This window comes from Nelumbo nucifera, chromosome 3, assembly GCF_055504915.1.
Source record: "Nelumbo nucifera cultivar China Antique chromosome 3, China Antique-T2T, whole genome shotgun sequence".
Lineage (NCBI taxonomy): Eukaryota > Viridiplantae > Streptophyta > Magnoliopsida > Proteales > Nelumbonaceae > Nelumbo > Nelumbo nucifera.
In genome coordinates this window covers 180,164-194,445 of record NC_142651.1, presented here as the reverse complement: position 1 = coordinate 194,445, position 14,282 = coordinate 180,164, and the positions used below count along the sequence as shown (strand labels likewise).

The following is a 14,282-nucleotide window of genomic DNA, read 5'->3' as shown; positions in this document are numbered from 1 at the left end:
CAAGAGAACCATCAGCAAATGATATCTTATCCCGGCTAGAAAGGAGTTTATAAGAGGTGAATAACTTTGAAACACTGGTCAAAAGGTCAGAAGCACCATAATCAATTACCCAAGGGGTTTTATGAGTACCTGAGACAGAAGCATGATGTGCAGTGGCACAAATACTTGAGTGAGCATATGTAGAGGAAGGAACAGTCTTTGAAGGAGATGTAGCAGTGGACTCCAAATGACAAATGATTTGGCCATACTTCTCATATTCAGCCTTGGCAGTTGCAAGTTGTTCTCCCATTGACTTCTCTCCACCCTGTCCTTGTTCACCTTGTGAAGAGGTGGCTACATTTGCATTTCCACCTTTCCAGTTTCAAACCTTTTTCCACCATTTTCTTTCTTTAGTCTAGCAAGAATGAGCTCTGGATGTAGCTTCCACCATGTGTCTTTAGTGTGTTTAGACTTCTTACAGTATTCACAGATAACATTTTTCTTCCCAATGTTAACCTTCGACTTCATCCCAGTATTGGCATAGTGATCAACACGCGGCTCAACAGACTGAACTTGTCTTCTACACTCCTCACTACTCACCATAGTATACACCTGAGACAAAGTCACCTCATCCTTTGCTAAAACATTCTACCTCACAATATCATACTCTGAGTTGAGTTGAGTCCATTGAGGAACTCAAAGACCCGGTTTCTCTCCACCAATTTCCTATATGTTTTTGCATCCTTTTTGCAACCCCAAACAATAGTCTCCATTGGATCAATCTCTTGCCAAAGAGATTTCAGCATAGAGAGATTTCAACATAGAATTGTAGACGGCTATAGGCTTCTCCCCCTGTCTTAAATTATTCACATCATGCTTCAATTTGTAGGCCCAAGCAACATTAAGCTTTTGGGAATAGGTCTCAGTGACACTATCCCACACTTTTCTGCAATTTCCATTCACAAGTAATGCTAACTAATGTGTGGTTGCATAGAATTCACTAACCAACCCACTACTGTATATTTGTATAGTTCTCCTGCATTCACCTTTCATAGGTAGGATTATCCTCCTTCGGTTTCTTCTTGCTCTCGGTAATGTAACCCCATTTTCCTCTACTACATGCATGTATCTTAATAGATTGAGACCAGGCTAAATAATTGGTCCCATCTAACTTCACAGTAGTCACAGCCCCAAAAAGATTCTCCACTAACCCCCATGTCCAAACTCAAAATATGTGGAATATTTGGTCTCTCCACTAGTTTGCTCTATTGAGTAAACGGATGCAAACGAAAATCAAATTAGGATTTTACTAGGCTAGATTTATTGTTCTAAGCAAAGAACAACACTTTAACCCCCCAAAATTAGGGTTTCACAGGACCCAACAGAATGAGGAGAAAGAGAGAAACTTCAACCGCCCCTTCTAGAGGTTCCAAAACTCAATCCAACCAAAATCGCCCCCAATAGAAATCAAAAGACTTACCTCTGATCCCCAAGCGCTTGGTTCAAACTGTCTCTACAACTTGTGACAATATTTCTCCATTTAGTTAGGGTTTTCGGTAAAAATCCCCAAGAACCTACCTTGGGCTTCAACTAAGGATGAAAAACCCCCCAAAAAACTCTCCAAAAACCCTCCTAATTGAGTTGCATAAGTAGCTGATTGATCAACCAATCAATTCTCCATACACACTGTGTATGGGCAAAGAAAAGAAAAAAGTCGGAAGTGAGAGCAGTAATTCAGATAATGCAAGAAAAGAAGAGAGAAAGAGAAAGAAGGAAGAAGTTCCAGCAAAAAGTTGTGGAAGAAGAAAAGAAGGAAAAAGAGAAGAAGAATTTGAACTTCTCTCTCTAGCCCCCTTTCATCACTTTTATTAACTTAATTCTAAGATTAAGTACAATTACTTGGATGCCCTTAATGGGGCGTCCAGCACTAAGGAAATAATTAAAGAAAACAAAAGGCCCATAACCAACAAACATAACTTTAAACACTACTTGAAAGAAATAAAGAATACTAAGGCCCATTCAGCCCATTCTCACTACAGGAAGACAAACTGATTCCGTTACTCTTGTTTTCCAACAAATTTATCCCAACTTTGATTAATTGATTAACATGGAGGGGGAAGAGAGAGAGAGAGGGGGGGAGGGAACTTGGGTATCACATGTGCATCGGCAACCTAACCCAACCACCAGAATGGACACGATGGAAAACCCAACACATTTCTAATCTACTACGCAAAACAGGTTGTGGATGCCTCAATGGACCAACTGCTGAATCTAAGAGCAATTCTAAAGAGCTATGAGATGTTGGCTGAGATGAGAATAAATTCAAAGAAAAGTGTATTGATAAGTGCAGGGAACCTGCCTAACTCTTTGCTAGAAGAGTGTGCAAAGGTGTTTGGTTATTTGATGGGGAAATTCCCATATAACTACTTGGGTCTCTTGATTGGCACAAAAGCTTCAGCTCCTTCAACTTGGAAGCCAGTGCTGGCTAGGATTGACCAAAAGTTGACAGCGTGGAAGGGAAGGTACTGCTTTCCAATCTCCCTATTTACTATCTGTCCCTTCTTAAGGATTCAGAGGGATTTCAAAGTGGAAGTGAAAAGGGTTCACTTTTTTTTATCAATAACAAATTCATTAATTAATCATAAGAATAATTACAAAGAGGAAGACAAACTTTCTTATCTTCCAATTACAGCTTGAGCCCCCAAGAAAGGAAAAGAAGAAAGAGAAAAAATTAAAATTACACCTGAACCCAAAACATTGACTCCCTCTCCACCCCTTGTTTAGCTAACCCACCAGCAAAAGAATTAGCTGATCTTTAAACCCAACTAATCTTAACTTCCATCTCTCAAACCAGCGACCTGAATTTCCTCCTCACATCATTGTAATTCCATAAGCCATTGTTGTCTTTATTCAACCACCCAACCACCACCTCCGAGTCCCCTTCAATTATGAGTTTTCTGATATTCATCTCCCTAGCTTTCTGGACTCCTTCCATAACTGCATAGATCTCGGCTCTAAGGGAGTCGCCCACTCCAATTGGGCCTGAGAACAAGGCAGAAACAACCGCATTCTCATCCCTGAAAATACCCCCAATCCCTGATTGTCAAGGATTCCCTCTTCTACTCCCATCAAAGTTTAGTTTTAGGAATCCAGCAAGTGGGGGGTCCAAGACACACTCATTACTGTTTTGGTCTGAGTACAGTTAGCAATCTCACCCCACTTCCTCAACATGTCAGCTACTATGTAGTCTATGAATAGCTCTAAGGATTTCAGCCACTGTACAACCCTTATATGGATTAAAGCACTTTTCTTCAGCACCTCTCTCTACTTCAGAGAAAACCCTGGAGTTTCTTTCTTCCCATAAGGACTAGCACACCACAGCCCTCAGTCCTCTCCACATAGTCCTTCACCTTTTCATTCGCCACCTAAAAAAGGAAGGGGAAAAGAGACTTTGCAAGTTTGATGGAGGGTTCCAACTACACCCAAAGAGGGAGAAAGTCCACTCCCAAATTGACTTTGCAAATTGGCAAGACACCAATAGATGAAAACCAGTCTCTCCATCAGCTTTGCAGAGAACACACCAGTGAGGTGACAAACAAGTACTGGGTCTCTTTTGTTGGAGCAGATCACCAGTGTTGAATCTTTCCAGATAGGCTTCCCAGCAAAAACTACCAACCCTAGGAGGAATTGGCCTGCACCAAACCTCATTAACAGGGAAAGGAAGGGCTACAGGATTGGTGGACTGGCTTAAAACCTTGAAGAAAGAGGCACAGGAGAATGAGCCAATGGGGGTGGGGGTCCAGATTCTAGAGTCCACCTTAGTAGGGTCTAAGAAAATATTATCAAGAAGGCTTCACTTGAGCCAGTGAAAAGGCTTCACTTGGTCAAATGGGATTGGCTATGCAGGGCTAAGAAGGACAGGGATTTAGGTATGGGGGTTGGAGATAAGGGATAGAGAAAGAAGCTCTTTTGAGCAGGGTCATGGAGTGCAAGTTTAGGGTTTTTAATTCTGGTGGGACTCTAGGCAGGTATCTACTTCTTATGGAGTGGGTGTTTGGAAGGGCATTATGAATTTTCACTCTTTAATGGTTAACCTTACAACAGGGAAGGTGAGGGCAGGCACTATTCGTTTTTGGGAGGATGAGTGGTTGGGGGTGGGAAAACTTTGAGAGGTCTGCCCTAGACTTTAAGTTGAGTGGAAAAAAAAAATAGAAGGATTTTTAAAGACAAAGCTTGTAAGCTGGAAAGGATGGTGACAGCTGTTAGCAAATCTGTTGCAGTTTGGGTCCTTGTATTACCAGAGTTTAGATAAGTTACTAGTGGGGACCTTGGGGAAAAAACTAGGGGAAGTTTTGTAGTTTTTAAATGAAAATTTGGACAGCTTGTCATGATGTGTCGTTAAAAGGTTCTATTGTATTTCTCACTAAAGTCAGGTGTTGCCTTAACACCTGGATATGATATAACTATTTTTTCTTTTAACAAAATTTTATTTTATTTTATTTTATTATCAAAAAAATTGATCACACAGTGTTATGAAACAAGACAAGGTTGGTGTGGGCAAAATTTAGAAAAACATTGCTGGATAGAGAGGTGGAGAAATGCATTCAACTGTTGTCCAAGCTATAAAAAGCAAATATTAATGCAGACAAATCTGATGAGAGATTGTGAAAGGAGGGAATGTGATGAGAACCGCTCACCATGGAAGCCCCTTCGACGGTGGCTTAACCTCCTGAAATGAATAGATGATGAAAGAACAGCGGTGAGGAATAAGGAAAGAGCAGAGATCTATCAAAAAAAAGGAGAGAACAGAGAGAGGGAGAGAAAATAGGCATTCATTCACTGACTCCACTGAGCTCGAAATAACCTCTCCTTGGGCTGTTTGGGTTTCAACAATTCCTCCCCCTTAACATTGACCTTCCCCTCAAGGTCCAGGTTGGGAAACCGCTCATGTAATCAAAGGTAGGGCTCCCAGGTGGCATCCTCTGGTGGAAGCCCATCCCACTATAACTTGGCTTCAAGTATGACTTGACTTCCTCTGCAGATCCAACGGAAGTCCACAATTCTAATCGGGCTTGGTGTCAAGGTCCCCTTCTTCAATGAACTGAGGCAAGGTGGGAGAGACTGTAGTCTGGGTTCCCACTGCCTCCTTAAGGAGTGAAATATGAAACACTGGGTGCAGCTTCAACATGGCTGGGAGTTCCAGACAATAAGCAATAGGGCCCACTCTTTCCAGGACCTTAAAGGGCTCTAAGTACCTTGGTGCAAGCTTGTGTCAAGCCCTCCTTACCACTGAGACCTGATGATAAGGTTGGAGCTTGAGGTAAACAAAATCGCCAACCTGGAATTCCAGTTGGTAGTGATAGTTTCATCCCTTGCAATCAACTGAATTTCCACCTCTGCAACTTTGGAAGACCCATATCTGTGGGGCAGTATGGAAGAGGGGTCTCTTCCATAAAGAGACTTAAAAGGTGTCATACCTACGGCTAATTGATAGGTTGAGTTATACCAATACTCCACCCATGGTAGCCAGTGGGCCCACTACCTGGGCTTATGTCTTGCAAAACACTGAAGATAGACCTCCAAACAACGGTTGAGATCTTTAGTCTACCCATCGGTCTGTGGGTGATACCTAGTGGAGGGGTGAAGTTGGGTTCCTTGCAAGCGGAAGTATTCCTTCCAAAATGAGCTCAAGAAAGTAGGGTCCTGGTCCGAGACGATAGACCTAGGAGTCCCATGCAATTTGACCACATCCCTGATGAAGGTTTCAGTCACCATAGCTGCTGTATAAGGGTGGGGTAATGCTGAAAAATGGCTGTACTTGGTGAGAATGGGGAATGCCCATGATAGCAGTCTTTCCTGCAGAATGGGAATGCCCATGATGAAATCCATGGAAAGATCTCTTCCCACACCTGTTCGGGAATCCAGAGATGTTGCAGTAGGCCCACTGGAGATTATGATGAATACTTCTGCTGTTGGCAAATTTGGCACTCTAACACATGTAACAGAACATCCTCACGCATGATGGCAGTCTTTCCTGCAGAATGGGGAATGCCCATGATGAAATCCATGGAAAGATCTTCCCACACCTGTTCGGGAATCCTGAGAGGTTGCAGTAGGCCCACTGGAGATTATGATGAATACTTCTGCTGTTGGCAAATTTGGCACTCTAACACATGTAACAGAACATCCTCACACATTCCCACCCAATAATAATGGCTGCCAAGCTGTTTTAAGGTTTGTAGCACCCCTGAGTGTCCTCCCAGGACTGAATCATGAAAGTCTCAAGAGTTCAGTTTTGTGGGCCGAGTTTTGGGCTACCACAAACTGACCTTTGAAGAAAAGATCCGGCCCCACCACCTGGTAACCAGCAACTTGTGAAGGGTCAAGGGTCTTGATGCCATCTCTCTCTAATGATTTGCAATTGTGGGTCAGACCTGCTTCTTGGCAGATAGCTTCAAATGAAGGAAAACTGGGCTGTGAATAGGTCAGCTGGACTAACCCTTCCACTCTCGATAGAGCGTCATCCACCTTGTTAGCAGGCCCAGGTTTATACCCTATGAGATAGTCAAAGGCCATTAGTTTACTAAGCCACTTGTGCTGCTCCGGAGTGTGTACTCGCTGTTCTGCTATATATTTCAAGCTTTGCTGGTCAGATCTAATAATGAACCGACATCCCAAGAGATAGGCTTGCCGCTTTTTGCACTGCCATCACTACCGCCATCATTTCTTTGACATATGTGGACTGATTTCAGTGAGTAGGTGAGAGAGCCTTGCTGAAGTAGACAATGGGCAGCCCCCTTTGCATCAGGATGTCCCTACGCCAAGTCCCCAACACCTGAAGCATCACATTCTGATTCAAAGGGCTGAGAAAAACCCAGAAGAGTGAGAACTGGTGGGTTAGAAACCGCTGTCTACAATCCCTCGAAAGCCCGTTGGGCTTCATCATTCCAGATAAATGAATCTTTCTTCAATAGATGTGTTAATGGAGCAGCCATCAGCCCTACTCTTGATGAACCGCCCGTAATACCCTGTAAGCCCAAGAAATCCCCGTAGTGACTTCACAAAAAGAGGATTTGGCCAATTTTGAATGGCCGTCACCTTCTCTGGGTCTGCCATGACCTTACCCACTGAAACTACGTGCCCAAGGTATTGAATTTGACCTTGCCTGAAAGAGCACTTTGATAGCTTGGCATGCAACTAATACCTTCTCAAAGTGGTGAGTGTGAGTTTCAGATGTTCCAGATGGGTGTCCCAATCCCTGCTTCTTGTCAAAAAATACCAAAATAAATCGCCTTAAGAATGGTCTGAAAATGTCATTCATGATTGCCTGGAAGGTAGAGGGGGTGTTTGTGAGCCCAAAAGGCATAACCAAGAATTCATAATGGCCATCATGGATCCCAAAGGCCGTTTTGTGTATATCAGCCTCGTGGACCCAGATTTGATGGTACCCGGAGCACAAGTCTAACTTGGAGAACACCCATGCCACACCTAACTCGTCAAGCAATTCATCAATGAGAGGTATAGGAAACATGTCCTTCACGGTAATTTGATTTAAGGCATGGTAGCCTACACAAAATCACCAACTACCATCCTTCTTCTTAACCAAGAGCACTGGAGATTAAAAAAAAAAAGGGTCGGTATTGGGTTGAATATATCCCTTTTTTATAATTCCTTCATTGCCTTCTCATTTCCAACTTTTGAAAGTAAGGATATCTATATGGTCTTACATTTGTGGGATTAGAGCCTAGTTAGAGGGGTATTTGGTGATCACGGGCTCAGGAAGGGGGTAACTGGAGTCGGCTCCTTAAATACATCAGTAAGCTGACCAAGCAACGACTGTAAGGCTTCTTGTTGGGCTGTGGTGGGTGTGAACAGTCCTTGCTGTCCAAAACCAGTGTGACACAGTCCTTGCAAATGACAAGATCAACCATCTAAATAGAAATCCATTGTCATTTGGACCTAAACACCGAGTGCAGTGCCCAAACTATGTAATCAATGAACCCCAAGATAACATCATCTCTACAAAAGTCCAATGGGTGGAGATCCACCCAGAAATTATGGCCTTATATGAGAAGCTTCACCTTCTTACATACACTATTACATGATAGATGACTTCCATTTGCCACATGAATAGAAAAAGGAGTAATATGTTGAACAGACATACCTAGCTACTTAGCCAGATGATAGGTGATAAAATTTAGAGTAGAGCCACCGTTGATTAAGATCAGCACAATCCAACCCAAAAATTTTCCTTCTACCCGCATGGATTGAAGAAAATTGAGGCCCATTAGGGCATGTAAAGAAATCCCAGCTTTCTCAGGTTCTGACCCATCTGGTGTTAATTCACATTCAGCTGAGTTATTTGGGCCTGAGTCATCCACCTCCTCCTCTAGTTGTAAAAGAAATACTCATTGGGCCTTGCATTTATGGCCCGACCCAAATTTGCCGTTGCAATTATAACACAAGCCTTTATTGCGTTGGGCTTGCATTTTGACCCATGACAAGTGCTTGAAGGGCATTGTGGGCCATGGCATTATGGGCTTTAAGGGGTCTACTGTAGGCTTCGATGATTGCTGGTCAAACCGGGGTGGAATCTTTAGAATTGGTCTGAGCTACTTATTGGTCCGATGGAGGCTATCTATCCTCTCCTGCAAATGAGCCATTCCCACCGCAGCCATGGCCATCGCCAGTTGGAGTGCCTTCACTTCCAAGTGGATATTGTCTCGAAGGCCTCCTACAAAACACCCCACCAAGGCCTACTCTGGCCAAGTGTGCATCCTTGTCGCCAACCGCTCAAACTCTAGCTAGTATTCCTTAACAATTCCTATCTACTTTAGTCCGGCGAGGAGTTCATCATAGCCTTTGAATGTCGTCGGCCCAAAACATATGCACATTGCTTCAGTAAACTCCGACCAAGTGACTTGTAGGTGATTTTGGCAAAACCACTGGAACCAAAGAATTGTGTCCCCCTCTAGATGGATCAAGGCAATGGAGACACATGGTGGCCTAGAGTTTCATGGTACTCCTAGTATATTTCTGCTCTAAAAATCCAGGGAATGGGATCCCCGCCGGAATAGTTGGGAAAACCAATCTTAGTAACCTTCCTGGTGGGATGTCCCCCCATCCTTGGGCCATTGTAAGCGGATACTTTCGCCTCTCCTTCCTTGCGACCAGATTCTTTGGTTTGTTGTTGCAAGGTGATGTCAGAAACCAATGCCCTGAATTCCTTTAGCTCAGAGACCACCTAATGAAGTCCAACCTCAATTTGGTCGACCCTGTCATCGACGGTTGCAGAATGGGCCTGTGAAATCTTGCACTCTGGAGCTTTAATACCAAAATGATGAGAACCTCTCACAACGGAAGCCCCTTCGAGGGTGGCTTAACCTCCTAAAATGGATAGATGATGAAAGAACAAGGATGGGAATGAGAGAACAAAGAGAGGGAGGGAAAATAGGTATTCATTCACCGACTCCATTTATTACACGATTAGGGCCTTCCAATGCAATCATGGGGAAAATGTCTTCATGTGGCAATGTAACTACTCTGATAGAGGACCTATAGATGTGGCAAGCTAGCCTTTTTGTCTTCTAGTGAAGTGATGAGCGATGGGAGCGTGCCTTGCACCTGCTACTGGGCTCAAAACAACTTCTCCTTGGGCTGTTTGGGCTTCAATAGAATGCCAGATTCATAATAAAATCACTTTAACAAGACTTGGTCAAAAAAATCAGGTTGAAAGGTGGTATTTGGGGCAATCATGTCCCTCCAAGAGTGGAGGATTTTGCATGGCCAATGCCTTTGGATAGCATTCTCACGCAGAATCACGTTAAGAGAAAAGGATTGCAACCTGCTATCAGGTGTGCACTTTGCGAATTTAAGGAAGAGGACGTGATTCACCTATGTTACAAGTGCAAATTCCCACATTTTGTTTGGGGCTTTTTTTTAGGATATGAAACAGTAACTTTCATTAGATAAAACCAGAACAATTGTCACCTTCTAAAGTGAAAGGTGGCCCCTAAACAAAAAAAAACAACTTACAACACTTCCCAAAACAAGACCTCCAGATTCACCCCTTGCTTTGCTAGGTTGTCAGCTAAAGCATTTGCTAACCTCCTAGACCAATAAACTTGTGCACCCAATTGCTTGGCCAATCTGAGCCCCTGGAGGAGAGCCTACTGCCTTGATGGTGATCCCTTGCTAAAATACTCCAGCCTCTAGTCAAATCATCTATGGAGACATCCTTGAACAAGTCAAGAGTTTTCAACCAATGTACTGCCTTAATGGTGATCCCTTCAATAACTACAGGAACTGATTTTTCTTTCCCTTGGAAAATCCTATTATTTCTCTCTTCCCACACTGCCCAAAGATAGTTGCCATTGTTGTTCTCCACATCACCCTTCCTTTCTTCTTTGGTTGTTGGAAAAAACTAGGGTCAAATAATTCTGCTACGCTTGTGGGGGGGAGTCCACCTACAATCAAAGAGAGAGGAGAACCAATCCCAAATTAGAGCACTAAAAGGAAAAGAAATTAATAGGTGATTCACTGTCTCACCATTCCTCAAGCAAAGGCTACAGACATGAGGGGACAATAACCAATTTGGTCTCTTTCTTTGAAGCACTTCCAAGGTATTTATTTTTTGGAGAACCACTTCCCAACAAAAAGCCCTTACTTTTGGGGGGTACTGGAGCGCTCCATACTTCTTTAATAGGAAAGGAGGTAACCGGTTAAAAGGAAGGACCATAGCATTGAAAAATGGAGAACAAGAAAAACTACCTATAGAATTTTCAGTCCAAATTCTACTATCAGGAGAAGAGTGGTCTAGAAAAACTGAGCTTAGAAGAGAAAAAAGAGCATCTTCCATACCCACTTCTGAGTCCCTCAAACCTCTCCTTAGTCCTAGATCCCAAGAATCCCTAGAAACACAAAAAGAATAGATAAATTGAAACATTTTCAAAGAAAGAGAATATAGGTTCGGGAATCTATCCTTAAGAAGAGATAAATTGAAACTATTTCCTTCATCTCTTTAATTTATCTATGTTGGTTCCAAGTTCGCCTAGAGAAACTTTCACATACTAGCCAACTTTACAAGGAAGTAAAAAAGCTAAAATTTTCTGGAGTCGTGCTCCTTTTGTTGTTTGCTGGGAAAGCGCTGTTAAAAAAATAAATAGAAGGACCTTTGGAGGAAAAGAAAATAACAGGATGAAGATTTGCTCAAGGATTGGGTGTTAATTCTTCCAGAATTCAGAGATGTCTTGAGAGAACCGTTTGGAGTAAACTTTTGGGATTTACTTCAATTGGTTCAAAGCTGACAGATTGGGAGTTAATTCTTCCAGAATCCAGAGATGTCTCAAGAGAACCATTTGGAGTAAACTTTTGGGATTTACTTGAATTGGGTGGGAGTTATGGATAGTTTTAATATCTGTAATGATAAGGTTGAGTTTGGTTTGTGTTAATAAATTTTCTTTTTTATTTACTACCAAAAAAAACTGGTGTGTTAGGGTGGCCTGTAAGATGATGGGTTGCATAGGTTGGATGATAAATTGCCACCCCTGTCTATGTTACCCAATTATAATTGGTTTGCAGTAACTCGACTACTAAATTATCAAGCAGAATTGAAGAAACAAGTTGTTTAACCTTGAAACATAAACAGTTACTGTTTTAATAAAATTGCACTACTACTCATCAAAGAACCTTGAAACATAAACACCACAAAACTCTAACCTTTATTTCCAATTGGCGCTTCTTTAGCTCATTGGGAGATAGACGTTGAACATCCTGTGCTGTTTCTTTCATCTTCATTGGATCAGAATGACCTACATTCACGTGCCAAATTATACTAAGAAAATCTCAGCTACAGTTCACTAGCAACTAACTACTAAAGTAGTGTAGAATACAAGCAAGCCTTTGTGGAACTTATTTATGTGAAACACTATTTTTATATTTATAGCAAGAAATTTGCAAATCTATCTGAGATTGATGACCAGGACCATTGCAATATGACCCTTTTTTTATAATGCAATATGACCAAGATGTATGGGAAAATACTAATTCTAGTGACCATAAAAACCATCATACACCTAATCTAACAACTTCCTAAATCCTCTCAGGCTGAACTCCCTCAAAATCCAGAGAGTACATAAATGCAAGGCCCTGAAGAAGGATGCAACAACTCCACTCTAAAAAAATGATTCTCACCTACCAAGACCAGAGTAAATGCTGATTTTTCTCTTTTTCTCCTTTGAGGAACAAGTAGCAGAAGCACAAAATGTGTTTTCTGAGAAAATGGTAAGATGAAGCAAGAGACAGGATTGGTTAATTGTAGGGTATGCAGGAGTCATAGTTTTTGCTGCTTGGTATTTGAGATTTTGAATTTAAGCTGACATTATTTTGTTACTGTAATCAAAGCATTGCTAAATATTTCTTATCCTCTGACCTTGAACAACTTTTATTTTGTTATAATGTCTAGCATAATTTACTCCAAATATGGTCACTTAACCCCCCACCCACCCAGTTTTTTTCCTTCACTTATTAAAAGTGGATTCAGAAATGATTGACCAACTTTCATGTCAAGTTGAAGCACCTGAAACCTTACTGTCCATCCGTAACAGATACTACCTACATTTATAAACAAAACATAACTGAACACTTTGCAATAGACGATATCACGATAATCATTTTATTGGACTGATTCAGGCATGATCCTCCAAAAGGTTGATGCCAGCATATATGGATATGTCACATCAGGAAAAAAAAAGCGTACTCACATGCACACATATTGTCGAACACCCGTTTTTTCTCCCTGTATTGTGCTTCTATTCTTGGTATTATTGGATATAGCATTGCAACATGGGAAATACTTGATAATGCTAATATTCCTTGCGAGTGGCTAGAAGTAATTCTTCGTTATCTATCATCTTAATTAAGACAATGTGAGGGGCACGATAACTAGATCCGTTAGTTAGCCTTGTAGCCTGTCCAAATAATACAAGGCAATGTCTGATGTAAAGTCGTACCCAACAATATGGCTTATGTGCAAAGTGCAATCCAAGTAAATTGTGTTTCCACTCAAGAAAAAAAAAGATTAATAAAAAAAGGAAATAGTATTTGCTTGCCGTAAAGCACGAAATGTCCATATTCTCTTCTTACTAAAACCATTCAATTCCCGGTGTACTCCACAATAACAAACATGTAGACATTTGTCCTTTTTTCAAGTAAACATAAACGTTTAAGTTTCCAAAAGGCAATCCAAATGCAACCAGCATGAACGAAGTATTAAAGGGGACTGAATGGGTAAACATTACCTATGGCCCACTGCAACATGCTATCTAGAGAAGAGAAACCACCATCGAATTCGAGGTCATGATCGCCATCATTATTGTCATTTTTTTTGCCCTCGTCGTTCCCCGCAATCGCCGATTCGTCAGCTGCCGCCTTTCTCAACAAATCATCCTCCTGTTTTGCCGTTGCCCAAAATAGTTCTCCTACTGCTGACTTATTTATACCATCTGCCCTAGCAGTGGCGGTGAAGGTCGCAGCCAATGCAGCTGCAGACGCTAATAACAAGAACCAGAGAGCAAGGCGTTTTTGCTTTGGCCACATGAAGAGGTTACAAGAAAGCAATGCTAATTTTTGGATAGGCTGTGATTCAAGCCGACGTCTATGAGCACCTTTCGGTGATCGGAGTCGGAGGCAGAAATCACAAATGAGCAAGTTTCTAGGTGGACCTGACTAGAAGGATGTTAGATGCTTGCAGGCAGAATGGCGGTGAAAGGAAAGATCAAGGAGAAAGAAAAAAGTATATCGTGTTTGAGCGAGAAAGCTTCTGTTTATCAAAATATTTTTAACTTGAAAGCGAGAACTACCCCGGAAGGCTATTAGCCCCTGTTTCCCGGGTCTGAGGGTTGAATTATTGTAGACTTATTATTAGCCGGCAGGAATTGGGATTTTGGGATTTGATCTTCACACCGACCTCACAGCATATCTCACCGTGTATTTGAAACATCTCCCATCAATAATAAAGTACGGTAGGAGGAGCGCTTTGTGATAAAGAAAATGATATATTTCTTAAACTATCATTTAATGGACTAACTATACCCTTGCTGTTTCACTATCGTCTAACTCTACCCCTTGTCATTTCGGACAATTAACTAGTTTTATCCTTGCCTTTAACATCCGTTAATATTTCCTCAAAACCGTATACAGGTGATCATGTCGTGTTTTAAAAACCCAATGTTGCCTTCGCCCCCTTCGTCTTGACAGGCACCCCTTCCTCTTTTGACCTCTCTTTCTTCCATCTATCTTCCTCT

General features: G+C 41.8%; 1 protein-coding gene across 1 annotated transcript in view; it reads right to left on the bottom strand.

The window, feature by feature from the left end:
• LOC104592665 (ARM repeat superfamily protein) overlaps positions 1-13,974 on the bottom strand; it is a 33,639-nt gene extending 19,665 nt beyond the window's left edge. The window contains exons 1-2 of the mRNA XM_010252102.3: positions 13,278-13,974; positions 11,698-11,789 (exon numbers count right to left, since the gene is read on the bottom strand). Of these exons, the coding sequence (XP_010250404.1) occupies positions 11,698-11,789; positions 13,278-13,575 (390 nt within the window). The 5' untranslated portion in view covers positions 13,576-13,974. The remainder of the gene's footprint in view (positions 1-11,697; positions 11,790-13,277) is intronic.
• Between the last annotated feature and the right edge of the window lie 308 nt (positions 13,975-14,282).